Below are 27,702 nucleotides of genomic sequence, written 5' to 3' on the forward strand. Positions count from 1 at the left end.
GCACCATGTCCCCAAGTTACCTTGTCATCCCAAAGTCCGACACCTTGATGACTTGGTTTTCTCCCACTAGGCAATTCCTGGCAGCCTGGACAGGGGGCAGGCCAACAGAAGGGAAAGAGAAGCTGTTAGTGGATAATCAATAATGAAGGCGTCTCCTATAATCAGGTCCTTTGCTTTTCTAGGTGCTGCTGTCGGAGGCCTCGAGGAGCTCGACAAACGTTAATGGAGCTTCACAAACGCCTGATGAAAGGTAGCGAGAAAGAGGAATGCGGGAGGTGCTTTATCAGGATGAGGAAGTTGGGCCTTTTATCTTCTTTCCGGGATCCTAATTAGAAGAGAAATCCATGTGTGGTCTAACCAATGATATGCTCTAATGCAACCATATGTGATAAAAACGCTAACATTAGGGCTGCTGGGAAGAGTCTGTCGCCCATTTGACTAAAATAAGAATGTTTTCAAGTTGCTAATCCCCTTGGAACTATGTCTCAGTAGGAAGGGTACCTATTCCCCAATCAGTATCCCAGAATGTGGCATCGGAAGAGACTCCAGGGAGCCTCAAATGTTAATGTGCCTACAAGCCCATGGCGGAGCGTGTTAAAATAAGGATTCCGGAGCCCCAAGCCCCAGAGGTTCCGAGGACAGTTCTAGGTGGGATTCTCATAGATCCTGGGCTAACACTTTAAGAAAAAATGACTTGTCCACGTCCCTTGTCTTACCAGGAGGACACAGAGAGGCTTCGTTGCATTTTGGTAGAATGTAAACTGAATCTCAGAGGGTTAAAGTTAGAGGTGGGGCTGCGATTAGAGCCCCACTCAAAGTCCTCATGAAACGCTTTCCCACTGGGACATCCCGAAGTGGGTAGAGGAAGTAAGATTGGGAAGGGAGGAGATGGGAGGGGAGTGGGTGTGTGACTTGATATTGATTAATGCATCCCAGTAGCTCTACATTTGAGGGGCCCTTCCTCCCGGACCTGAAGGTGGATGCCCTACACCGTCTTACCAGGTCTCTGTGGATGACACACGCCTCTTCCAGGTAGGCCATGCCCTCACACACGTCCAGGCACATGCCCAGCAGGGTCTCTGCAGCCAAGAGCCCCCGCTGGCTGCGCAGGTAATCCGACAGGCAGCCATGTTCCATGAACTCGAACACGAGGCAGATGGGGGCCTGCTCCAGGCACACCCCGTACAGCTGGACCAGTTTGGGGTGAGAGAGTTTCCTGGAGGAAAAAGGCAAGGGGTGAGACGGTCCACATTTAGTTTCCTGAAAAGGACCCCCCCCCCACCACCACCACCACCAAAAAGCGTGTCACATGAGCCTAGACCTGAAGGATGGCAACTGGGTATGAGGATGAGTGGAGGCCTGTGGGGTTGGCATGTTGTGAACCGGAGGAGAGCTGGGTAGGAGGTGAGATTCACCAGCTGGCAGGGCCAGACCATGCCAAGCCTGGGGACCAGGGTGAGAGTGTGACTTTATTCTCCGTGCCATAGAAAGCCATCGCTGGATTTGAGCAGGGAGCTGGCACAACACGGCATCAGAGTGCTATTTAAAGAACACAGCCGAGAACACCCTCCCCACGGCACCTCTGTCTGCCCTGGTTCAGACCACTCACATCATGACTTCAGCCTCCTCCAGGAAGTCCTCTTCGGACATAGCTCCTTCCTGAATGGTTTTGATGGCCACCTTGTCCTTGTTGAGCCAGTAGCCAAGATGCACCAGTCCGAACTGCCCGCTGCCGATCTCCTGCACGAAAGTGAGCTCCGAGGGACGGATCACCCATTTCCCTGGAGGCGACAGAGAGGGTTTTCCAGGGCTGGCCAGCAGCACTCAGGCATTGTTTGTTAATACGTTTCTAATAGCTTTTAGTAGAGTGCTCTGTACAAAGTAGGGGTTCAATAAGCACTTCATCGATGAATGCTCAGCTAAAACCAATGGACATTGATTTGGCCAAGATAAATGGTCTCATATATAAAACTCTCTTACTCACACACATACATGCTTTCTTTGTACACACATCTCCAGATGTGCCTGTTCTAATGGCCATTCTAAGTCTGGGGAAGACTGAGGTTCATGGAACGTCCATTCAGATTTGCCCCCAGACCTTTAGGGACATGAGTTTTAGGCAAAAGTATAACATTTCTAAATGCACTGCTCACCGTATCTCAGCCCAGCTGTGATGGGGGCTTTCTGCCTCCAGGAACAAACAGGGTAGCGAAGGCGCGTGACCAGGCCTGGGTTGATTAAAAAGCAAAAGGCTGTGGTTAGAGCGTTGCTGTACCAACAACCATCCAAGTTAAATCACCAGGAAGCAATATAACGCAGTGCAAACGCTACTTTTATTCTGGAAAACAGATCCCAAAGCCCAGTCACTGACATTCCACCCTCTCTGAGAGGAGTCAGAAACACAGGTGGGCAGGTGGCGAAATCCCAGGTTCCCAGCAGCAGAATTGACTAATGGAAAATATGTAATATAATCCAGTGTTTGGCACCCTTTTCTATTTGTCTATTTACTTATCATTTAAGGTCAGCGTGTCTGACATGAGGAAACCAGGCTCGTCGTTCGTCACTTTTCTCCAAGTGCCTGTGGGAGCCGCCACCCCGTCCCCCCCCCCCCCCCCCCCCCCCCGCCCTTGTCCTGCAGGACTCACCTCCTCCGTTGTGCTGGTGATAGTTGATGAGCAGAGGGATGGAATCGAACACATACTTTTCAGCCACATAGTATCGCTTGGGGTTGTCATTTGTTTCTTTGATGTGATAGTGCTTTATGCAGGGGTTGCTCTCACTTAAACAAATGAAACAGAAATGCAATAATTAAGAAGCAATGCTTTGACACAAAAATGCCAACTGGTATCAGGTTCCTACTAGCTTTTGTGTGTTTTTTCCTCGCTCACAAAGACGACAGGTATATGTCAACCTGTGTCCGCCTGGACAGGTTGGCTCTGAGCGCTGTTTGAAGGACTGGAGTCTGCACCTGGACCCAGTTAGAGTCAGTGCCGTGATGTTTCTCCCACAGCCACAAAATGGGAGTGGCCTCATAGATGCCATGCTCTAAGGCCTTCCCAGAGTGGCCTTCCCTGCTCTAAGGGTTTACCTAGTTGTCAGCATATGCTAGGGAAGCATGCCGGGCCCTTCGCACCCGTTGGATGTGTGCAGCAGAGTTAACCTAGCAGCCCTGACTCATGTCCTTAGAAAGACCCCCTTGCAAGGTTGGCCCTGGGCTGGCATCTGAGACCTTGGACTTCGGGAGGATTCTCACCATTCTCTAACTAATAGGGGTGGCTCCCTGGGCCTAAATGGTTTGTATAAACAATGTGGTGATGCCCAATGCCTGCTTTTCTTCTGGGAGCCTGGAATGTTGCTATGTGCTAGGCAGAGGCTGCCTACGTGGCCAGCCCCCATGAAAACCATCGGCACTGAGTCTCTCCTGAGCTTCCCTCGTAGATGCCACTCAACACCCCCACCCCTCCACCCCCGTGCCCCCTGCCCCTCACCCTGTTGCCCCAACTTGTTCCTGGAGAAGTTCCGCATGCCCTGTGTGACTCCACTGGGAGAGGACTCTGGTCGCTTGTGTTTGGTTTTCTCTGGATTTGGCCCCAGGTGCCTTTTGCTGATTTCGCTTTGCATCCTTTGGCTGTGATAAATCTCAGCCTTGAGTACCACTACATGCTGAGCCCGGGGAAGTCTTCCTAATGAATCACTGAACCTGGGGGTGGTCTCGGAGACTTCCACACCGCTTTGGTTGGCTCTCCTCCATTCTACCTTACGCAGTTGCGTGTCACTCTCGCCACTGTCCCCCAGGCAGGGCAGAGGTGGGCCCCTCTGTGATGTGCACCCCATCTTTCCCACCCCTGGACAGCGCCCTTCCTCCCTGTCGCCTGTCTAAACCCTGCTCTTGCTCTGAGTCTTGCTCACATCCTCTGTCCTCCAACAAGTATTCCACGAGGGCCCCTTCATAATTCATTTTCCCTCTTCTCTTCTTTAGTTTTGGTAATTGCCAAACTGCTTACTCTTCCTGATTTTCTGATTAGAAGAGAATTTGACATCATTTTACAGAGATGGAAACTGAGGCCCGGAGAGGGGCAGACAAGTAAGTAGTGAGGGTCTTGCAGGCAGTCAGCGGAGACATGACGGGCTTGGCCGCTCGCACTCCGTTGCCTCAGGAAAGTGCAGGCAGCTCCCCGAGCCTCAGTCTCTCCTTTGTGAAGGGAGCATAGTAACACCTGCCTCAGGGCTCGTTAGGATTGGACATGGTCGGCGATGTTCTGGCACATAGTAAGGACTCGGGAAATGGCAGGCAGCTTCATTAGCAGAGCCAGAACTAGCATTCATATCTCCTCACTGCCAGCCAGAGGTATCGTTTTTATTATTCCGTGTAATTAATTACAAACTCATCAGATACAGGGCCAGGTATTTTCTTTCTCTGGAGCTCTGCACTCAGGGATGCTCACCGGGAAAGGAATCTGGCACCAGCCCCAGCTCTGCCATGTTCCTGCTAAGTGACTGCAGTTATGTCCCTAATCTCTCTGGCCTTGGACATCTCAGGGGAGGGCGGGAAGGGGAGACAGGGAACACACATCATTCCTAGCGGCCCTTTGACCCCTTGCTCTGACATTGCTGTGGGCTGCCCTCCTCATCCCCTTCAGGACGGCCTCTCCCCACTCTGCCAAGTGAGGTGGCGCCATACCTTACGATGGCCTTGGTGAAGACAGACAGGGTGTACGTGCCTGGAGTCCTGGAATCCCGTACCATGAAGGCTCCTTCTTTGCCCTGGAATGGTTAGAAAGAATGGAAGGTTAGTGATCCCAGAAGACCAGGCTCACGCACGCAGCTCCGCTTTCTTGCTTGTGAACAAGGGGACGGGGCGATTCTGTAGGCCAGCTAGGCACAGAGCAGACTTTCAGCAACAATGGCTGCCATTTTACATATTCATTCAACAGATACCTCTCGGGCTCTTACCATGGGCCATGGGTCAGAGACTATTCTAGTGGGGATCTAAGTAGTAATGGAGACAAACAGCCCTCTTGCAGCTGGCCACATGCCAGATTCCTTGCAGATATTGTCCAACCCTCACCACAACACTACAATCTAGAAGTTACCATCTTCGATTTCCTGACGAGGATGCCGAGTGCCAGAGAGTTTAAGTGGCTTTCTCATGACCTACAACCAGTAAGTGGCAGACCTGGCATTTGAACCTTGAACATGGCCTGTGAGCAAAGCCAGTGCTCGTTCTACTGCTCCGTGGTGCCTCCATTCATCAAATGTTAGAAGCCCCATCTGCATTCCCCCACAAGGGCATAAGCTTTCTGTCCTGGAAACTTTATCAGTCCCTTAATGGGAAAAAAAAATCTTTTAGGCCCTTTCCAAAGTGCTGATTTTGCTATTGGGTAAAAGGAGAAAAAATGTGAAGCTCCTGAGGGCACGAGGGAAGTGGAGAGAAGGGGAAGACCCAAGTATGTCCCCTTCACTTCCCCCGACAATATTGCTAGTGCTGATAAAATCAGTATAAGCACGTGGATATTCCAGTTTATTTCTTCCTGGTGGCAACTTTAAAATCTTAGCTTTGTTTGAGTACTTCATGTCTAATGTTCTGTTCCCACCCACCTGTAAATCTCTGCTGGTAATATCTGCAAAACCTATTATTATGATTTACTTAACGCAGACATAGTATGGTCAAGGGAAGGCCAGAAAGAGACAGGAACCTTGTGCGGGGGGCATACACTTGTAACATGTGGAGCAAAGCATACACAGTTTAGAACAACACAGGCCCCTCCATTCCCCAACCCCAACGGTGGGCTGTCTACACATAAAAGTAATACCCACAGATGGCCATGCTAATTGTGTGAATCCTAGAGCCTCAGGGTTAGAAAGGACCCTGTAAAGGCTATCTAGTTCAAGGTTATCCCAACCTCAGCACCATTGACATCTTGGGCCCCGTAATTCTATGTGGTAGGAGCCTTTCCTGTTTATGATAGTCAGCAGCATCCCTGGCCTCTAACCATTGGATGACAGGCATTAGCAAGCGTCCCCTGGTGGACAAAACCACCTCTGGCTGAGAACCGCTGATCTGGCCTAACTCCCTAAACCCTGAGTCCCAAACTTCGTTGATTATCACAAGTCCCTGAGACAAAACAAAATAGCAACAGCAAACAACTGACCATGCTCTGCCCCTTATCTACACACTAGAATCTTCAAGACGGGGACCCTGGTACCTGAACTTTTCCAAAGCTTGCCATGTGATCCTTATAGACATCCAGGTTTGATGTCCACGGACCCAGCTAAACAGGCAGCTCTTACTTACAACAGTCCTGATGAATGGTCTCTGTCTCACAAAGCACTGAGAGTTAACGGCTTATCCTGCACAGACACACAATCTGCTTCCTCTCACTTGGCCCTAAACATGCAGGATGTGTGTGGGGGGTGGTGGTGGGGGGCGGGGGAGGAGATTGGGGACAATTGGCTCTTACAAATGCTGTTCATTGTTGCCAAACATATAGTTTACCACATAAACTTTGTGAAACTCCCCAAACTCTTCTTATCTCTGCTGGGAGTTTCAAGAGTCTATTTTGACATTGGGGGGGGGGGGGGTGGCGGGGTGGAGAATAGGGGAATTGGATGAAGGTGGTCAAAAGGTACAAACTTCCAGGTATAACATAAATAAGTCTTGGGGATGTAATGTACAGCATGACGACTATAGTTAACGATACTGAATTGTATATTTGAAAGTTGCTGAGAGAGTAGGTCTTAAAAGTCGTCATAAGGAAAAAAACACACCTTGTAACTGTGTAGTGATGGCTGTTAACTAATTGTGGCGATCAGTTTGCGATATACACATGTATGAAATCATTAGGTTGTACACCCTGAACTTATGCAATGTTGTATGTCAGTTTTGTCTCTCAACATTATGTTTGTGATATTCATCCACCCATTATGTGTAGCATAGATTGTCTTCCAAATGTCTCCCCTTTTGCTAAATAGCGAAGCGTTTGCTCTTGCCTCGTGGAAATGTGATGGGTTAAACGCAAGGCACGAAGAAACAAAACTTCAACAGAGGCCAGCTTTATCTGCATGTGTAAGTTATTCTAAAGGGGAAGAAACATAGACCAAAAGCCCAGAAGTTTAACAACTGTCTTGTGAAGAGGGGAGTGGGTACATCTCTTCTATTGAATTAAGAGCATTTTGTTGTTGCTATTCCTTCCAAGAAGCCATTATCATCATCATCATCATCATCATCATCATGATTATTATTATTATGGGGTTTTTTTGGACAGAGATTTGCAATCAGAGCCGGGCACAGCTGTTAACAAGAGTCATGGCAGACATGAGGAGCCTGTGAGGCCAGGTTTGCAGTCAGCTCTGCGGTGCAGGAGGCCCCGAGCTCCTCCTCCCCTGCAGTTGCTCTAGGCGACAGGCAGCGATGGTGACAGGAAACTCTGGTTTGGGGCTGAGGGGGCCTAGAGTTCTGGGGAAAATGAGGCATCCAGCACATGCCACACCACCTACTTCCGAAAAGGGCTCAGAGGAAGTCACAACCACCAAGAACAGGGGAGGCTGAAGGGTCTTGCTCATATCACTGCGATACACTGGGGCACTGGCCTGAGCGATGCAGCCCAGGGCAGGGGAACCTCACTCCAACGGGACATTGTCAAGGTCTCTATTTACCTTTTATATTTTATTTTATTTTTATTTTTAAAATTTATTTTATTGATTTTTCACAGAGAGGAAGGGAGAGGGATAGAGAGTTAGAAACATCGATGAGAGAGAAACATCAATCAGCTGCCTCCTGCACACAAACCCACTGGGGATGTGCCCGCAACCAAGGTACATGCCCTTGACCGGAATCGAACCTGGGACCCTTCAGTCCGCAGACCGACGCTCTATCCACTGAGCCAAACTGGTCAGGGCTACCTTTTATATTTTATCTAGAAAAAAAAAGTATCTCTCTCATCATTGATGTTTCTATCTCTCTCTCCTTCTCCTTTCCTCTATGAAATCAATAAAAATATAGTTTTAAAAAAAGAAAGAAGGAAAAATACCTAGCTGGCGTGGCTCAGAAGTTGAGCATATGAACCAGGAGGTCCCAGTTCGATTCTGGGTCAGGGCACAGGCCCGGGTTGCAGCTTAATCCACAGTGGGTGGCGTGTAGGAGGCAGCCAATCAATGATTCTTATCATTGATGTTTCTCTCTCTCCCGCTCCCTTCCTCTCTGAAATTAATAAAAAAAGATTTTTAAAAAATAATTAAACTGATAACAATAGACAAAAAATCATGCCAAGGATGTGTTACCTGAAGAGTTGATAGGACACCATAGGAGATGCTTTTCTGTGGTTCCCAAACTTGGGTAAGTCCCAGAATCACCTGGAGCCACCTCCAGAGTTTCTGATTGGTGAGGGCTACAGTCTTAGAATTTGTATTTTTTAAAAACCTCCCCCAATAATGCTCATATCAGCCAGATTTTCCTTAAGCACAGTTGTTCATTTGAAAGCATTTGTTAAACATTTTATGTATTCATTCATTCATTTATTGAGCAACTACTTGGTACAGGTCTGGGTTCCTAGGTACAGTAGGTACATGATATGGTAAAGGATGTCTAATCTAGTGGAGAAATATGTATAGGGCACTACATCAGGAGACTTAGTTTAAAAATGAAAGAAATCCATTATTGGTTAAGGAAAATGAGTCAATGCATGTCATAATGGTCCTATACTTGTTAGATAAGGAGGCACTAATATACCCATGAAACAATTCAGCAGTTGTTTCAAACAGCATATAACACTTGTGTTACCTAAGGAGGCAAAAAGGACTTGATAAAGTAGCTCAGAGTATTAGTAAGGAGGAATGTTTCAACATCCAGGGCAAGCAGACTGTATTTAAATTCCTTCAAAGAACTGCTGTAAAATAGGAGTCATTTTTAGCTAGTCATTCATGAGGCCATAGGCAATACTTCACCAACCAATGTGTGTGATTGAAAATAACAAAACCGCACTTGTTTAAACTCAGTATAATCCAGGTTTTCAATAATTTTGCACTCCTCTCAACTAGCTGAGTTTCACTATGTTATCCAATAACATAGGTTGGGGAAACCAGGTGCCAGGGTGGCTACATATGGATCCCAAGTTTGACTGGAAAAATACAGATCCCCAGGACCTCAAACTAGAGATTCTGACCTGTAGATCTGGGGTGGTCCCTGGGAATCTGAATTTTTAAGTTTCCTAGTGGGTCCTAGATGGTTTGGCTCAGTGGATAAAGCGTGGGCCTGTGGACTGAAGGGTCCTGGGTTCGATTCTGGTCAAGGGCACATGCCCGATAGGGGGCATATAGGAGGCAGCCAATTAATGATTCTTTCTCATCATTGATATTTTTGTCTCTCTCTCCCTCTCCTTCCTCTCTGAAATCAATAAAAAATCAATAAAAATCAATAAAAAAATGAATGAATGAATAAATAAATAAATAAAATTTCCCCAGTGGTTCTGTTGGGAACACCAGGAAAAGATTAAATGCTAAGTCAATGTGGAACCAAATAGAAACCAGAGTCCAATAATGACTCAGCTTAATTCCTCTTCTTCCATGAAATCTTTCTAACTCCGCTAGCATCTTCTCTGAACTCAGAGACCACTGCGAGCCTGCCTCATATGCTCATAGCTTATCTTAGATTGCCCTTGAAGTCTTTTTTCAGAGTTTGTTTTGAAAATAAAACAATAGAGCCCAAAGCTCACTGAGCTCAAAAATCCTAAGTATTTAGTCCTGTGCTCAGCAACATGGTGAGGTCCTGGAGTTTATATTAAGAAGTCCTAATAAAGGAAATGGTGCAAGCATACCATAACTGAGACAGGTGATCATTGAGACAGCCGGTGTAATAGACTGCCGGTGTCACATTCATCACTGGTAAACACACAGTCTTTTGGAGAATCCACAGACACCTAAACCTTCCCTTTTTGGTGAGGACAAGTTGCCCAAGGGCAGAACAGCTTACCTTGTCCTCTTGTTAGCTGCCTGCTAAGAGCAACTTACCCAAAGAAGAAAAACCCAAGTTCGCTATCCCCAATATGACTGTGGACTTTCCTTCTCCCCTCCCATTTTCCTCTTACAGATATTATATTTGTTTCCTCTGATAGAATGAATCAATCTATTCTCAGTTTCTCTTGTGCAAAAGCAAACAGACATTAATAATAAACTCTGTGTCTTAAAATTATTCTTTGAAAATATTCGTCATCCTTCTACCTTCCCATCACAGCCTTTCACACCTTTCCTGACATCTTCCCAGGTTCCTTCTCTAAATTTCTAACCACTGTCCAAAATCATGGATGGTTTGGGTGGCCAATTATCCATTTGCCTGGGACTGGTGGGGGATAGGGGTGCCCCTGGGACACAGGAGTCTCCGTTTTACAAATAGAACAATTCCAGGCAAGCCAAGATGAGTTGGCCATTCCAGCTTCATTCCATTCAGGAAAGATTTGCATTTGATTCTTAAAGATAGGAAATACTTTCAAACCACAGCTGGAAAACGGTATATGATGACATGGCAGGAATAGTGTTGATATTTGGCATAAGGAGACTAATGCCTTCATTAACTCATGCCTACTGCCTACTGGTCTCACTGGGAAGGTTAGGGTTGGGCACTAGTCAGAGCATCATCTGAATATTAGACTCGGATGGAGAGATTTTTCTTTAAATGGCTAATGCCAGTACAATTTATTTTAAGTCAAAAGGCGGGTGAAGGAGACTTACTGTGTCCAAAAGAAGTTTTTCAGCTTTGTCTCGGCTGATACTCTTATTGTACCACCTGAAAGCAGGAAAAAGCCATATATCAATGACATTTGAAATTTTTGATGATTTACTTGTGAAAGATAATTAATGCCAGAAATACCTCCAGGAGGGAGAATATACATTTTCATTTGACCCAGGCTTCACCATTCTATATTGCTGTATAGTCGGTTGGAATTTTGGGTTTGTCTCCTCCATCATAAATTAGGAGATTCGAATTAAAAGCAAAAACAAAACTTCCAAGCCTGGTGAGCATTTGGAATAAATGCATATTTCTTTCTACAGGCATTGATTATTTTAAAAAAGAATTCTATTCAAGCATGTTTTATGTGTTTCATTGTAGCTCAAGGATTCTTGGAACTGATGGCTCTTTTAGCTGAGGGGTGAGGTTATTTGTGTACGTCATCAAAATGAATCTCATATTGAGAGACTCTTCAGAAAATAAATGACAGTTCTTCTCTGTAGAATTTATTCAAATTTCGGCAACAAATAACTTGATCGCATTTGAACTACTAAGAACCCTCAGAAGTTAATAGAAGTCTTCACAGCTAGCATTCTTCAACCTTGGTATTGCATATTTGGTGAGGACTTAAAAAGAATTTTTTTTAAAATAATTTCAAGGGTATAGAAAAGTTGTAAGACACTATAAAAGAACTCCCATATACACTTCCCCCAGAGGAACCAATTGTTTACATTTGCTTTACCAGTGTCTCTGGATAGATAAATCTATATTTTTCTGAACCATTTGAAAATAGACTTTTATTCCTAATGACTTCAGTATGTATTTCGAAGAAATAGAGTATACATTTATATAACCATAATGCAATTATCCAAATCAGGAAATTTAACAGTGATACAATACTATTATTTAATATCAGACCTTATTCAGTGTTCATCAATTGTCCCAATAATGTGTATTACAGCTGATTTTTTAATGATTCAAGAGCCAATCCAGGATTACTAGTGCCCCACCTCTGAATCCACAATTCGTTCCTCCAAGAACTCCTGGTCTGTAGAGGGGGAAGTGTGGTTTACAAACCAAGATCCAGTGTGCACACTGCTACTTTGGTGTTGTTGCTTCTGGGCCTTTCAGCAGCTGAGCCAGGAAATCTATGTACGTATGGTGAGTACCCTGGACGCGGCAATTTGATTGTATTAAACTCTAAGTAGTTCCACTAAAATAATACCCATGTGGGCTCTTCTAAATGATAGCTTGGAACAAACAACACAAGCTAAGCAGATATTTAATACCTATTTGTCTGCTATTTTGGTATTGGATGTATGAAACCATGTTTTGAATCAGTTTGTATTTGAACCAGTGTTCATAGCATTTTTTTCGTTCTCAGTTAAGACCAATATTCTCGGACTCTCAGAACCTTTTCCTTTCCTACAATCTGCATAGGCATCTGAGAAGTATCCTCTTGGTAAAAGGGCAGGTGAGAACACGCCCCCCTCCCCTTCTCCTATATAAAATGTCCTTCTGCTGCTACTTAGGGATGAGGAGAAGAAAGCAGGTCAAGAAGAGAAAATGCCTGGTGATTTTATCATCAACCAACAATTTGTTTCTAAACCAAGGAGGACTCCTTAGTACCGTATTTTTTAAAAATAAATAAAATATCTTACTCGTAGGTTTCCAGGTTATTTGCAGATTTTTCCACCAGATAGCTGCTTGGTACGTATCCTTCGTGTCTGTGAAAGGGGAAATCAGTGTTTAGACCAGTGGTTCTCAACCTTCCTAATGCCGCGACCCTTTAATACAGTTCCTCATGTTGTGGTGACCCCCAACCATAAAATTATTTTCATTGCTACTTCATAACTGTAATTTTGCTACTGTTATGAATGGTAATATAAATATCTGATATGCAGGATGTATTTCGGCGACCCCATGAAAGGGTCGTTCGACCCCCAAAGGGGTCGCGACCCACAGGTTGAGAACTGCTGGTTTAGACTAATAGAGGACTAATTTTCATATCTCCATTCTATAAGTTTAATTTGCTAAAAGTCCCTTAGAGTTGGGAGAGTCTCACATTATTTGGCATTCCTGACAAGAGATTTTGAAGTTTGAGAATAAAAACATTGCTAAAAAATAACAACAATCTATCTGTTAAAGGCAATAGATTCACTACTGAAACATGAACCATACTAAATAAAACACCACTATTTTAGTTAAAACATGCTGCTTGCTGTTCTCTCCTCAGCGTGAAAGTTCCTCTACTGGAAAAAAAAGGTCAATGTGTGGTCTCTATTTTCTATAAGGAAACTTTTTCTGCATTTGATAATCAGTATCTTTTCCACTTTAATGCTATTTTGCTACAGTCAGGAAACCAAAATAATTAAAATATTAAAAAATTACTATCCAACCACAGGTGTCAAAAAATACTGCCAGTCAGCATTGTAAGTTTTAATTCAAAGCCTCCCTAATATTCTTTGTTAATTGAGCTCCTTCAGACATAAATGGTAAAACATGAGAAAAAAGGAACAAGTCATGTTGGATTTGGGGACGGGCATCCCTTTTGAGCAGGACTAAATAATTTTGCATAAACAAAGACATACAGATTAAGGGACGAATAAGCGCATCCAAATACTTCACAATTGTGTGGAGCTTTGTGCTTTCCAAAGCACTTTTACATTCACATTCGCGATTGCCTTTCATACCACAAGGTGAGAACAGTGTGCCTTCACTCTCTCGGCCTCTGACTCTGTACCTGCAATAAGGGACCTAAACTAGATTACACATACAATCCCTCCAGACTCTGCCAGTCTATCAAAAGATGGCCGACAGTTTCTTGCTTTTTACTTCGTAAAGTGTTTTGCCATTTTTCAATCGAGGGATGATGCTTATGGGGAATGTGTAATCTATTTCACAGAATTGCTTTGAGGTTTGAAGAAAGCAAGAATGGGGCTGTCCATCACGGGATGATGATCTCATGGCCTGTGCCCACGGCTGACAGAGCTAGTCAGTCACGATGCGCTTTCTTTGGAGAATTGGACTTCCAGCCACAGAAGCCTCCCTAACCCCGTGCTCACGGTAGTCAGTGCCAAGTGGTAGGAGTCAGCTTGTTCTGAAATTTGCTATTTCTTTTATATCTCTCTTAATATCTGTTCCTGCCACACCATATGTTTACAATTATAATAATAGGTCAAATACTATTTTTGCTTTCAAGTAGAATGACTGAGTTTTAACATGCCAACCAAAGTGGAGTTCTCTACACTATGATGATAATTATCTTCACTCGTCTGTGGATATAGAATTTACGAAGACCTTTCACTTTCATCATCTCACTGATTTTTCTCAAAATTCTGAGATAGTCAAAGCTGATATTATCAGGCCTGGCCGGGTAGCTCAGTTGGTTAGAATACTGTCCTGATATTCTGAGGCTGTGGGTTCAATCCCCAGATCAGAGCACATACAAAAATCAACCAAAGAATGCATTAATAACTGGAACAACAAGTCTCTCTCTCTCTCTCTCTCTCTCTCTCTCTCTCTCTCTCTCTCTCTCTCTCTCCCTCCCTCCCTCCCTCTCTCCCTCCCATCAATAAATAAAGCTGATATTATAGTCTGCATTTTGCAGATGAGGAAATACATTCACAAAGGTTAAGGGACTTTTTCCAAAGTCCTGTGCAACAGGAGCAGCTGACATTAAAGTGCAACTCTTCTGTCTTGCCACCTTGTGTACTTTCCATGATATCGCACTATTACAGAGCAAACGGGGAAATTCCCATATGCCGACTGGCCTCTGGGGTGTCCTCTTCATATCCCTTTGAAGTGTAGAGTTGAGCCTTTCTACAGGCCCCTGAACAAAGGGTAAACTGTCATTTGGGAAAGTGAGACCTAGGAGAAGAAATTTCCTGGCACTTCAGGTGCTAATGAAATGTCAGTTGGTTGAAGAGATGGACTTCTGAGTAGGTTCCACTGCTGTTTGGAGAGCCAGGCAGTCTTGAACCTGTGTCTAGTACAGCCTTCCCATATAGGCACAATAGTGCTTCTTTGTGGAATAAATTGTCAGCCTCCCAAATGGTGGATGTTAATAGAAAAACCCAGGAGATTGTTAGATGAGTTTGGGGGCCCCGGAGTGCTTGATGGGGTGCAGGGGGCAAGCATAGCAAGTGACTGCCTCCCAGCCACTTCTGAGAAACGGAAAGACACCCCTCAATGACTTCCTTCCACTTCCTCTACTGCTGCTCTCCTCTCCTAACTCAGTGCCGTGGTCCTGTTGAGGGGCAGGACAAACTACCTCACCTCAAACGCTGGACAGCAACCAGAGAGGCCTTACCCATTCTTGTCCTGAACTCTCCACCAGTGAATCTCAGAGCTGTCCAGCAGGTAGTACTCGTCATTGCGCTGTAGCGTGAGTTCCTGAGGGTCGTTCGTTTGGTAGTCATACAAGGCAATGACCAGGGTTTCTTCATGCTCCTGAAGTGATCGCTGGAGGAAGAAGACAAAATCAAACAAAGATGTAGGAAGGAGGTAAACTGCAGAGCGAGGTCAGCAAGTCCCTGAGCTATAACTTGCTCCTGGGAGGGTGCCAGGTCAAACACCAGTTCCTACAATCCACTGGGGTATTCTCTGAGACAATTGCCTTTCTCTAGTTGTCTCTCTTTATGTGTTAGGATCACGGTACTGAATATGACACAAGGACATTCAATACCTGGAATTCATCACCCCTCCCATTCTACGAGGTGAATTCCGACCACAGTGAATTCCAAGTAGCCACTCACATTTCACAAAAGCCTGCTGATTTCTCCATTTGTACTATGTCACATGTTGCAGCCTCTCTGCTGGAAGCATGACATTCTTGGTGAAGGTGATACAGCCAACACTAAATCGTTTAGCCCATGCTTCTCTGATTTGATTTGTGGGTTTGTCCAGATCCATAGAATCATAAGCTGGAATTCCTCTTAGAGGTCATGCAATTCACTCTTTTGTTTAGAATGGGGAAACTGAGGCCCAGATGGAGTAATGCATGTACTCAGTTTAGCACTTGAATTAGTCTTAATGCTCTTTCCACTATAGTACACGGGCTCCCTTCTTATGGGCTCTGTTGCCTATGTCTCTACTTTTTAAAAAAATATATATATTTTGTTGATTTTTTACAGAGAGGAAGGGAGAGGGATGGAGAATTAGAAACATCGATGAGAGAGAAGCATTGATCAGCTGCCTCCTGCACACCCCCTACTGGGAATGTGCCCACAACCAAGGTACATGCCCTTGACTGGAGTCGAACCTGGGACCCTTCAGTCCACAGGCCGACACTCTATCCACTGAGCCAAACCAGTCAGGTCTGTCACTACTTTTTAATACCTTTCTTAGGATGAGAGATTGAGGACATGAAGAAGAGACTGTAAGGCTGACAAGTCCAGGATGGGCACACATGCTGCGGGTTGGCAAATTTAGTGAGAGAGTTAATTAGGGAAGAGATTGCGATTACCGGCTAGAATGAGATTTGTTGTTATAAAAGTCAAAAATTCTCTGAGTCCTTGAAGTATTTGATAGCATAAAAATACTAGTGCTTAAAAAGGAAGAAAAAAAAAAGAATTTTTTTTTTTGTGTGTGATCCCAGCTGTGTCCAGAATGGAATTTGAAGCCTAGCTATTTATGAAGCTTGTGAAGTGGTACATTGGGTTCCTTGAAGTAGAGTTGATGGGCCTGAGGCTTTTGCCCTAAGAAGAAGGAGTTGTGTCAAGGGCATCTGGAGGTAAAGGCGGGATATGATTATTCCACAGTCTCTCTCACACAGAGCATCAGGCCTGTTAGCTCAGACTGGTTAAAAAATACATATAGCACCTCTAGATGCCCATTCAAGATGCTGTCACCCGTTAGGGGACAGAGCACATAAGTGAAGGGAGAAGTAAATTCAAGTGGCTCAAGGTAAGAAATGTTGCAATGGATTTAAACCTGTGGTTGAAAGTAGAACAACGACTGCAAAGGCCATGTGCTCTGAAAAGTCTTCAAGAGCCAAGTGGCAGAATCCAAGGAGAGCAGGGTGGGCAGTGCTTTCTGTCCTTCACCTTCATGGATAGTGAAAATCAGACAAGGGCAAACCAGCTTAAGGCGTAGAGGTGTGTGGGTTTAGGTGAGACTGGGGGGGAAACCATCTGCGTGCCAGGGTGGTGAGATTCCGACCCATGTCTTCAAGAGATGTGGTGAAATATTTTTAGAAGATCAATGAAAAAAAGAGGGAGAAGAGCTCATTTTCTGCTATAACTTAACACACTGCTTTCCTGTTGTGAGGGGTGAGGCCGATGACACAGATCTAAAAACCAGCCTGAGGTTTTGAGCGATTTAAAACTTCTCTTATGAGGACGCTGCCAGTTTCTGAAATGTCACCATGTGGAGGGAAGCAGCAGAGCTGATCCTTTGGGAAGAGCAGTGAGGAAGCAGAATCAGTAGGTTTTGGAATTAAAGGGCAAGTACTAAAATGTGGTGTTTGGTATTGATATGATCATAAGGGGCAGGCTGATCTTTCTCCTTTTTTTTTTTTTTTTTTTTTGTCTTCTTGACTAAATAGCTTCCCCAGAGTTGACTCAATATCACTGAAATCTTGGCCAGTGTTTCTCAAACTTCAGTGTGCCTCAGACTCACCTGGAGCTTTGTTAAAATGCAGATTGCTGGGCCTCTTCCCCAGGATTTTAATGAAGTAGGTCTGGGGAGGGGCCTGAGTGTCCGCATTGAATTTCTAACAAGCTCCCAAGTGATGTTGATGCCGCTGGTCCATGGACTAGACTTTGAGAACCACCACTCAAATTAGAGACCACCCCACCAGAAACTCTGCAGCCTACTGGTTTGACTCCCAAGTGTCTGAATGGCCTTGGGAGAGTCCCAACACGTCTCTTGGGACTTGATTTCCCAAGCGTTAGGAAGAGAATGAAGCGCTACCTCTCTTGAGCAGCTCGAACTCCTAGTGAGTTTTGAACTAGTAAAAGTGCGGAAGTGCTATAAAGAATATAAAGTAATATCAAATATATGCTTCCAAAGTGCCTTTATGTAGAACGAATATGCAATTTTACACGGAGTAAATATGCAAGTTTACGTAGATGTGAGCGGCTATTATACTCCAAAGTAGTCAGGTGGCTGGACACAGCATTTAATACAGTGTTTGTTGAGTGGGCAAAGTGAGGTGAAGCTTTAGCAGCTCAGTGGCCCATTTACATGGACAGACCCATGAGACAGTTCAGGCCCAACTGCCAGGCCCAGTGTGCTGAGTTCAGCTGAAGCACGACACTCTACTGGTATTGCCTTCACAGAGGGTCTGAGGAATCTGGGCACGCAGGAAAAATGCAGGTGGGAACATGCCAGTCAAGCAGCCCGCAGCAGTGGGCCCACCCTCACTCGGCGCTAAAGGTTTCACTCACCCTGTTGTCTTCAGGAGTAGGAGGAAGAGGCTTCTTTGAAGCTGAAACGAGAAAAACAGAAAAAGAAAATGAGCCTAAAACTGAACATCCCCAACCGGAGGTGAGCTGTCGGGGGCTTTTCAGAGAAAAGGGGCCCTCTTTGAGGAGAACAGCAGGAGAAAGGGGCAGAAAGAGCCGGTGAGACACAGAAATACAAAGACCGACCCTGGTAGAACCTCTGTTGTATCTCCCTCAGCCTGCTGGTTCGCCATGTCGTTCTAGGAGACACCAGGAACTTCTGGAAGCCAATATTCCAGGCCTCTTTTTCTGTGTTCCCAGGCAAAGCCTAACCCCAAGGTTGTGACAGGGATTAGGCTTGTGTCCTTCCTGGAGACTTCCACGATGGCACCTGCTAAGCCCAGGAGTAGGAATTGCTGACTCAGGGGGGCAGTGACTCACTGGCTTCCTGATGCTGTTGTGGGCTAGAGGAGGAGGTGGGAGGGGGGGCGGCCACCAAGGCTGAAATCCACTTTTAGTTACCTTAGGGCCTCTGAGTATGTGTTTTTGCTGCCTCCTCCACACAGCACACACCAACACCTTTCTTGATCTCTCCTCTCTCCATTCCTTCTGTCCTTCTTTCTTCTCTATTCTTTCTCTTTCTTCCTCTCTCTTTCTTTTCATCTCTTTCCCCATCTCTCAGTATTTCTCTTTTCAGACCCTGGAAAGTCAGGCCTGGAATCCATGGACCAAGTGTGTGTGTATGGGTGGCATATAAGAGGCCGTTCACAGGCTTCTGCTCAATTCAAAGATTTCTCTAACAATCAGAGATAAGAGGGGACTGGGATGCATAAGTAGATGGTGAGTTCCTCATCTCTGCATGAGGCTGACTTGATGTTGGGCAGCCTGTGTCAGGGATGTGGTAAGAGGAGGTTCACCTCCTTTTGTGCTAACTCCTTGAGCACGGGCAGGGTTGGGCATTGGGTATGCAATTCACAGAGAAGAGGGAAAACTGACATAATAGGAAGCATGCTTCTTACTCAGCATTGAACTTGGAGCCAGGAGACTGGCATTCTCACCCCAGCTCCACCACATACCAGCTGTGTGGCCTTGGGCCCTTCTGGCCCTGAACATTCTGTGACTGATCTCGTTCTTCCTCTGGCCTTGTTCTTCCCTTCCTTCCTTGCCCTCTGTGTGAAGTTGGTATGTGGTGAGATCAAGGCCAGTTTTGGTTGCAAAAATAAGTGTTGCTGTGGGTTGGGTACAGCAGGGTCCATTTTTACTCAATCACCTCTCCTGCTTCCCAGACATACATACACATACTACTATATCTCAGCTTCATTCTTCTGTCCACAGATAAGAAAGATTAATAGACAAAATGGCTATTTATGGAGAGCTCAGTAAGTGCCAGAAGCTGTGCTAAGAGCTTTGCATAACCCAAGTCTCCCAACAACCCCACAAAGTAGCTACTTATAATCATTGTCCCCATTTTATAGATGAGAAAACTGACTCAGAGAGATGCAGATAGGTTAAGTAACATATGTGAAGTCACATAGCAAGGAAGTGATGGGGCTGGGACTCACCCCTCCAAGTGTTTTTCACCCCAGAGGTCTGTGGAATTGGACCCTTCCCTGTACGTGTGCCCAACACAGGAATCCTATGAGACTTCACCCAAAGCTAACGATCATGTGCTGTGTGCACAGCGTGGTATGTTCTCAGACTCTTCTCTTAGCTCTGTCAAAGCCGTGGTGCATAGCTATTTAAAACAAGTCTAAAAGAGTATAAAGAAAGCATGGTCAGGTGGGGACATGATCTAGGTGGCAATGCAGAAGCAGGACCATTGGCAAAGTGACTGCCCTGGGTTCATGTGGGGAGAAGCTCAGCATGACCAGCCTCCCAGGTGTCATCTGGTGAGTTATTCCGATGGTTCTCACACCTCAGTCATGTGTCCACCACTCAGCGGAGGGAAACACTGCTCACCCTGAACCGATACAGCTGTGACATGCATGGTGGAAACAGCAAATGGAAACACAGATTCAAAGCATTTCAAAAATGGAAAGGGGCTTAGAGAATATTTCAGCGTAGGCCCCCTAAAGCTTCCCTGACCATTTCACAGATAAAGATGTTAGGGTCCTTCAATGGCCAAGTGACTCATCTGGGGGTCCACAGCAAGGTGCTGGCAGGAATTTGGACACCAGATTTCTGGCGTTGGGAAGGGTTTTCACTCCCTGAGGCCAGCCCATGCCACCCTGTCATTGTGGTCAATTCCACCCACATAAAACCTTCCGTTTCCTTTTCATTAAATACTCATCATCTTCATGAGTATGGTCAACAGGGCTAATGCAGAGGATCATTGATTTCTAAAATTAGATAAACAGTATTATTCTGGGCCAAGGGACTGGTAACCTTGAACTTTCTCTTCCAAGGTGGAGGGTGAGAAGCAGTGTTTTCTAAACTGGTACTAAAATGGGCTATGACTCAGGAAGCCACAGAAAATCCAGCCATGTGTCACATTTAACACATCCGCCTTGAGTTGTCAATCTGAGGTATTAGGTTTTAGTGCAAAAAAAAAAAAATTGACAGATGAGAAAAGGTAATTGGGCTAAGAGGTTGAGAGGTGAGGGGAATGGGAGCAAAAAATTCCATCATTCCTATTCAACAGTGGCTTTGCAGAACACTTCCTCGCTGTGTAACCTTGAGCATCCTGAACCCTCAGTCCCCTCTTTCTTTAACATCACATCCTCTACCCCAGAAACGGGAGCATATTGCATATAAAAGTGTATCAGAGTGGAGCTGCACTTTATTGGGAGTTCAGGTCTCCAAGTCATCACATAAAGTAAAATCGAGTTGCACCCTCATCCCCAGGATCTGAGCCCTTGACTTCGCAGGCCAAACAACAGTTTCTTTTGTTTTCACTTTGCATATAAGCTGTGGCCTCCTTTTCTCTGACATTGCGGAGGGCCAGGGCAAGTTTGAAGGGGAAGTGGGGAGGAGCCAGAGAGCTGTTGTTTTGTTTTTACTTTCTTCCCTCTCCAAGTGTATAGAGTTGAACTTGTGTAATTAATACTTGTGTGATGTGATGACTCTATAAAAAATAAATATAATGGGGGGAGGTAAGAGATCAACCAAAGGACTTGTATGCATACATATTAGCATAACCAATGGTCACGGACACTGGGGTGGTGGGGGCGTGTCCTGGGGGAGGTGAGAGTGGCCTGGGAGGGGTCAATGTGAGAAAAGGAGACATATGTAATACTTTAAACAATAATAAAAAAAATATTATATACCTCTTAAGGTGTTCCTAAAATTTAAGATTTAAGTAGACCATGCATTCAAATTTGCTAACTTGAAAGTTATAGCAGTGCTTCTCAAACATTACTGTGCATATTAATCTCCTGGGGATTTTGTTAAAATACAAATTCTGATCCAGAAGACCAGGGATGGGGCCAGAGAATTTGCATTTCTAACTAGCTCTCAGGTGATGTTGATGCTGTTGATCCAAGGACCACCCTTTGAGTAGGAGGAGGTATAGAGATGGAAAAAAATCAACAGACCCGATAGTAAAGGCTGGTGATTTTCCTCTGAAATTTCTAAAAATGTAGAATTTTGCATCAGGTCTCCAACACCCCTGATGTCGGAGAAGCTGAGAGCTTTTACTTCCTACCAATAGTGAGGTCATGCATTTTACAAAGAAGAAAGGGAATTCCCAGTGTCTTACCATTTTTGGTTGGATCGTACTGGGTGCAGCCCACTGCAAGCTTCTCCAGCTGAGCACAGCACCTCCACCTCCCATCCATCCAGAAATTAGGATGATACTTGGACACCAAACTGTTATTATTCCTCGTTTCTGAAAGGAGTTGACACCAGCAGAAGAGTTATTTCCAGATCAGTCTATAGAGGACTACTAACTTGAGATTGGACCCACCTGTGTGAACTGAGTGACTAGTACTCAGAATAGTCAGAAAAATGTCCCTTTTCCCAGGCATATACATGTATGCAGGAGTGCATGTTGTATCAGCAGATCTCTGGCTCTGTCTTGGATTAGTTATATGTCCTTAGGTTGGGCAAAACCCTTGTCCGAGCCTCAGTTTCCCCAGTGTACAATGAGGTTGTTAGATTGGTTCAGTGGGCCCCACAAAGTGCCTTAGGGCAGTGGTCGGCAAACTGCGGCTCGTGAGCTACATGTGGCTCTTTGGCCCCTTCAGTGTGGCCACGACATTTCAATCGCACTATACGCATGTAGTATTTTGTGGAAGAGCCACACTCAAGGGGCCGCAGTTTGCCGACCACTGCCTTAGGGTAATGGGAAGACTGAGTAGTTGGGATTCCCCCTTTCTATCTCTCCCACTTTCAACCACAGCAACTTTGCTTTTATCCCTTCTAGATCTGTGGCTTTAAAGTAAGATTATGGCCCTAACCGGTTTGGCTCAGTGGATAGAACGTCGGCCCGCGGACTGAAAGGTCCCAGGTTCGATTCCGGCCAAGGGCATGTACCTTGGTAAGGGCATGTACCTTGGTTGTGGGCACATCCCCAGTTTGGGGTGTGCAAGAAGCAGCTGATCAATGTTTCTCTCTCATCGATGTTTCTAACTCTCTATCCCTCTCCCTTCCTCTCTGTAAAAAATCAATAAAAAATATATTTAAAAAAAATAAAGTAAGGTTATGGTGAGGTGGGGGGAAGACTCTATTGTTGAAAAAAAAAACACAAAAAACCACAGTATAAAAGCTGGAGAACTAGATGGACTGTCTTTCATGCTTCTCCTAGTTTTAGCATCCTATGAGTAAAAGCCTCTCCCAGAGGGAGAAGGGCAATGATCACAGTTTGAGCCCTTTTGATTACTTCTCATGTTTGTTCTGTGGCTGTTATACTTGAGAGCACTTTCCAATTTACCCAGCACTTGCCTGTTCATATACCAGTTGAGACTCACACTAACCTTGGGAGAAGATAAGACTCCCATTTTTATTCTCATTTTTCAGAGAGGGGCATTGTGGCTACTGAGATTTCCAATAGCTTGCTTACCATGAGTCCCCATAGCTACTTAGAGACAGATTAATAATTGAACCCCATTCTCCTGTAAAACCAGGGCTTCAAGCTAAATAATAATAATAATAGAAACACCGATTGCGTGCTCCCTTTTGGTTTTGTCCTGTGCATCTGCCGTGTCCTAAGCCATTTAATTCTCACAATAACCTTATGGGTGTTACCAGTCAGAATTCACAGCTGAGAAATGGAGACACTGAAAGGTCAAGGAACTTGCTCCAAGTCACACATTAGTAATTGGCAGAGCTGGGATTTTCACCTTAGCAGCCTGGCTCCACATCACATGGACCCAAACGCTGTGCTGTTTCTAATTATGCGTTCAGAAAGGTGAGCCTTAAGAAATACCCTTGCTGCTGGTCTGACAGCGTTTAAAGCTAGTTAACATTTATTGGGCGCTGGCTCTGGGCCAGCTAGCTCCAAGGGCTTTACTGACAGCAGTTCTGAAGGCGGGCACTATTATTATTCCCTCCTACACCCCCTTTTAAAAATAGATGGGGAAACTGAAGCACAGAGCAGTGGAGGAAGTTGCTCAGGCACACATGGCTAGCAAGTGGCAGAGCCAGGACTCAAGTCCAGGTCATCTAACTGGCGGGTCCATGCTCTTATTCTTCACCCCAAACCAGGAGACAGCCAACTTTTTTCTTAAAGGGACAAATAGTAAATATTTTAGGTTGCTCATCAGCAGGCAGATTTGATACATTATGTAGGTACTTCTATAACCCTGTAAAATGAAACCATTAAAAAAAAAATCATCCTTAGCTTGGAACCTTAAACCAAAAACCAGTGGTGGGCTGGATTTTCTGACCCTGCACTATACTGGTTGTTACCATTTGGGCCCAGAGTGAAAGGTTTGGACCTTCCAGCAACACCAAAAGGAAGAAATTTTTGACCCTCAGCTGCCCTTTATTCTACTGTGGAACCCAAGCCTGCTAGAGGATCAAGGGATCTCAGGACCCAGCCACACAGGAGGTTAATTACCTTCTTTAAGGGCCAACACCCAGCGCTGCCGGCTCTCACGGTCTGGAGCAAACACATACAGGAGGTAGTTGTCATGCACAACCTGGAGACACACACAGAGTTCAAGGTGAGTGGTGTGGCTGGAGAGGGATGACTGACAGCAGGCCCATCTGGCTTCCTGGGCTAAGAGTGGGGTCTCAGTGTTTGTTGTCCAAAAAGCAAACTCTGGATGATCGGGGGACCAGTGTCCTTTTCATTCAGACTTTGGGGTGCTGTCCAGACACAGAGTGAACCTCCACAGCTTAGGCTGCTTGTCACCAGTTAAGCCATCACTAAATTAAAACAGCTGAAGAAAGAGTTCTCTTGACAGCACCTTTATTTCTCATGTTGATTTTTCAGGAAAGAAAGTCTTTCTGGCATATGAAAGAGTAAGATATTACCTTAGCAGATGACAAATGTTTAATTGGGATTTTAAGAACTTCTCATTCTGAAACAATGTAAGACACCCAAGAAGTTCCAAAAATAGTACAGAGTTCCTGTGTACTTTGCACCCACCTTTCCCCAGTGACAACCTTTTATGTAATCACAGCACATTTTCAAAACCAGGAAACTGACCCTGGTACAAAACTATTAAGTAAACTACAGAACTTCTTTGAATTTTACCAGTTTTTGTCTTGCACTCACTTGTAATTGGAATTTTAATGACAGGAAAATACACGTTATTCCTTTTACTTTTAGCCCTAAAAATTCCAACCCCAGGGAAGTCACCTTTCTAGTATGACAGAAGTCCGTTTTTATGCCACCCAGATTGTCAAACAAGAATGATACCCAAGGATGTTCAAGGACTTACCCACTCCTGGAGAGCTACAAATGCCAAGAGTGGTAATAAGATGTAGGCAATATCATGACCTAAAGGCTAAAGATACCCTCCACCTGCTCTGCCCTATAGAACTTCCTATCACCTGGACAGAAAGCTCTTCCAATAGAACTTTCGGCAGTGATTGCAATATTCTATCACCTGTGGCTACTAGCCATGTGTGGCTATTGAACATGTAAAATGTTCATTCAATGTGTCCAATGTGACTCAGAGCTGAATTTTTAATAGTTTAATTTAAACAAATTCACATTTAAATGTAAACAATCAGATGTGGCTAGTGGCTACTGTATTGGACAGCATAATGCCGGCTAGTTCTCAGATGGCAAAATCTGATCCCTTTTAACCTCAGCACCCCCAAGCAATTGCTAACCAAGAGTTGCAATTGGTCACCCCAAGTCATGACTAAACTACTCTTAAAGAACATTAGGCTTGGGGCCCTTGCTAGTTTTTTTTTCCCTCCCCCACGACTTTCCTTGAGGTAGGAAAGACATAAGGAAAAGGAGAATGAGGAATGACAATTTTTTCAAGATTTTGTCATCTTTGTTGAATGAATGAATGAATGAATGAATGTGTAATTGATCGACAGAACACAGCAGCTGTTTCCTTCCGTTTGTCTAAGTTCTAATGCTAGACCAGAGTCACCCCTGTCTCATCTTCTGTTACAATGACTGAGACTTTCAACCATCATATATAAGGTATGAGGAACTGGTGCCCTCAGGCACGATGACTTACCTGAAAAGGATACTTGTAGTGGCAAGGGATGCTAATGTCACTTTTCACAATCTCGACACATTTGATCCTGGAGAGTTCAATAGAGCCCTTCAAGGTGCGCTTTTTCTGTGGGAGGGGAAAGCACACCCCATTTAAAAAGAGAGCAGACAATATTTTTATCCAGGTTACTTCCGGAAATCCATTACTAGGTAAGATCCATTAGGTTTGTAAACCAACCCTCCAAATATCCAGAAGCGACTCCTTGGCCTCATTGTCTGAGCAGGACACTGAGCAGAGTCCTAGGAGAACATGCTCTTTGAATTGTCTTCTTGATGAGGTGACTGATTTCCACTCATGGAGCACGGTGTCTTACATTTCTGTGAGCTTGTGACAAACGGCAGCATTTGCAGAACTTGAACCTGGGATGGGTAGCAAAGTCTACGGGAAACCAGTCACACATGTGCCAGTTTTCTCTGCTTTGTGTCTATCCATAGCCTTATTAAGTCAGTAATTAGCTCAGGCCTGATCTGGATGTTGATGTATACCTTTAGTAGTATCTTTCTGTTCTACATCTGGCTTCTCCGTGTCCCTTAGTTGTCCACAGTCCCACAATGACAGCCCTGTAGCATGTTCCTGAATCTGCTCTATAACTCTCCCTTCACCACACCCCCAGAAAATCTTACTGGCCCATTTGTCTCTTTCATTTAGAAGCTTGTTAGATATATTTCCTTGAAAACTAATTCACACGATGGTCTTCATGATTTATAATGATGTTACATGTTACCTGTTTGTGAGGGTCCTTGTCCTTGGAGAGTGGATCCCAGGGGATGGTACCCAATAGGACTGATTCTATTAATGGACTATTGGGGCTCATGGAAGGCCAGTTAGGGAAAAGCTTTTTGAGATCAGAAACCTTTCACAGGAGCCTAGAATTAGGCTTCTGTTGAAATTAAAGTTTAATTCATCTGTGGAACCAGTGGAGAAACATTTCATTACACCTCATCCCTTACAAAGAGACAACAAGTGGTGATGAACTAGGTAAAAGCTTAGAAAGGACTAGGTTCAAAGTTGAGCTCTGATTCTAACTAGGTTCATGATCTTGGACAATTTACCAACCTCCCTAAACTTCAATCTCCATATCTGATAAGTGAGAATAATAACACCTACCTTTTAAGGGTTGATTAGGAGAAAAAGGTGTAATTACATTGTTTATAATAGTTGCCCTCAATAAAGGATACCCTCTCAATTAAAGAGGTTCAGAAGTCCTATGACAAGAGAGTTGTGATATATGAGTGCACTTGGCTGGTGGTATTCAGAGAGCCATGGCATCATCGAATTGGCCAGAAGTGAGATCAGTCTTTACCTCTCATTTTTTGATACCCAGATTGTTTGCTGGCCTGTACTTTATTTAGTAGCTGGGCACAGAACTAATTAAAAAAAAAACTTCAAAATGTGAGAAGTGCCTCCTATCAAGTACAGGGAAGCTTTCTGGTATTTCTGTTTAAATTTTCTTTCTAAAATCTACTTTATTTATTTTTGAAAGTACAAAAATTTCTCCATGGTCCTTTCAAGAAATAAAACAACCTGGAGGTCTATGAAGAAACTATTTATAGTGTCTTATTATCCTACCCTCGCCACAATCCTGAAGCAGTCAAGGTTAACCATTTGGAATGCATTTGACTTTCCCACACACATTTATAGGATATATACAAACAAAAACAAGCATCTGCCCCACGCAGTGGTCTACAGCCACGTTGTAATCTAGCATTGTATGAAGAGGTCAGTCTCCCTTTAAAAGCCTCTGTAAACATGTGCCCTGGACTCATACTATCTTTTCACTTAGGGTCTTCCACAGCTAGAAATATATGCCCTGATCCTACCCATAATCACAGTCTTTAGAATGTTTTTTTTTTTTAAAAACAAAACAAAACAAAACAAAACAGAAGAGTACAAAGGAGCAGTCCTTTCAACAGCCATTTTGCTACCAGTAAACATTGTGTCTCAGCTTTGAGGTTATCTTGTTTTTTCT

General features: G+C 44.5%; 1 protein-coding gene across 2 annotated transcripts in view; it reads right to left on the minus strand.

The window, feature by feature from the left end:
* ITK (IL2 inducible T cell kinase) overlaps nt 1–27,702 on the minus strand; it is a 54,427-nt gene that overhangs the window by 12,148 nt on the left and 14,577 nt on the right. For both annotated transcript variants that reach the window (XR_004968086.1, XM_036312053.1), the window contains exons 2-14: nt 25,695–25,799; nt 24,107–24,188; nt 21,806–21,934; nt 18,112–18,152; nt 15,033–15,184; nt 12,382–12,447; nt 10,723–10,777; nt 4,682–4,764; nt 2,646–2,779; nt 2,154–2,228; nt 1,610–1,781; nt 1,000–1,216; nt 21–85 (exon numbers count right to left, since the gene is read on the minus strand). Coding sequence is in view for 1 of the 2 variants with exons in the window: in XM_036312053.1 (XP_036167946.1) it covers nt 21–85; nt 1,000–1,216; nt 1,610–1,781; nt 2,154–2,228; nt 2,646–2,779; nt 4,682–4,764; nt 10,723–10,777; nt 12,382–12,447; nt 15,033–15,184; nt 18,112–18,152; nt 21,806–21,934; nt 24,107–24,188; nt 25,695–25,799 (1,376 nt within the window). In the remaining variant the exon portion in view is untranslated. The remainder of the gene's footprint in view (nt 1–20; nt 86–999; nt 1,217–1,609; nt 1,782–2,153; nt 2,229–2,645; nt 2,780–4,681; nt 4,765–10,722; nt 10,778–12,381; nt 12,448–15,032; nt 15,185–18,111; nt 18,153–21,805; nt 21,935–24,106; nt 24,189–25,694; nt 25,800–27,702) is intronic.

The sequence above is a fragment of the Myotis myotis genome, unplaced genomic scaffold (genome assembly GCF_014108235.1).
Source record: "Myotis myotis isolate mMyoMyo1 unplaced genomic scaffold, mMyoMyo1.p scaffold_m19_p_6, whole genome shotgun sequence".
In the NCBI taxonomy this organism is placed as follows: domain Eukaryota; kingdom Metazoa; phylum Chordata; class Mammalia; order Chiroptera; family Vespertilionidae; genus Myotis; species Myotis myotis.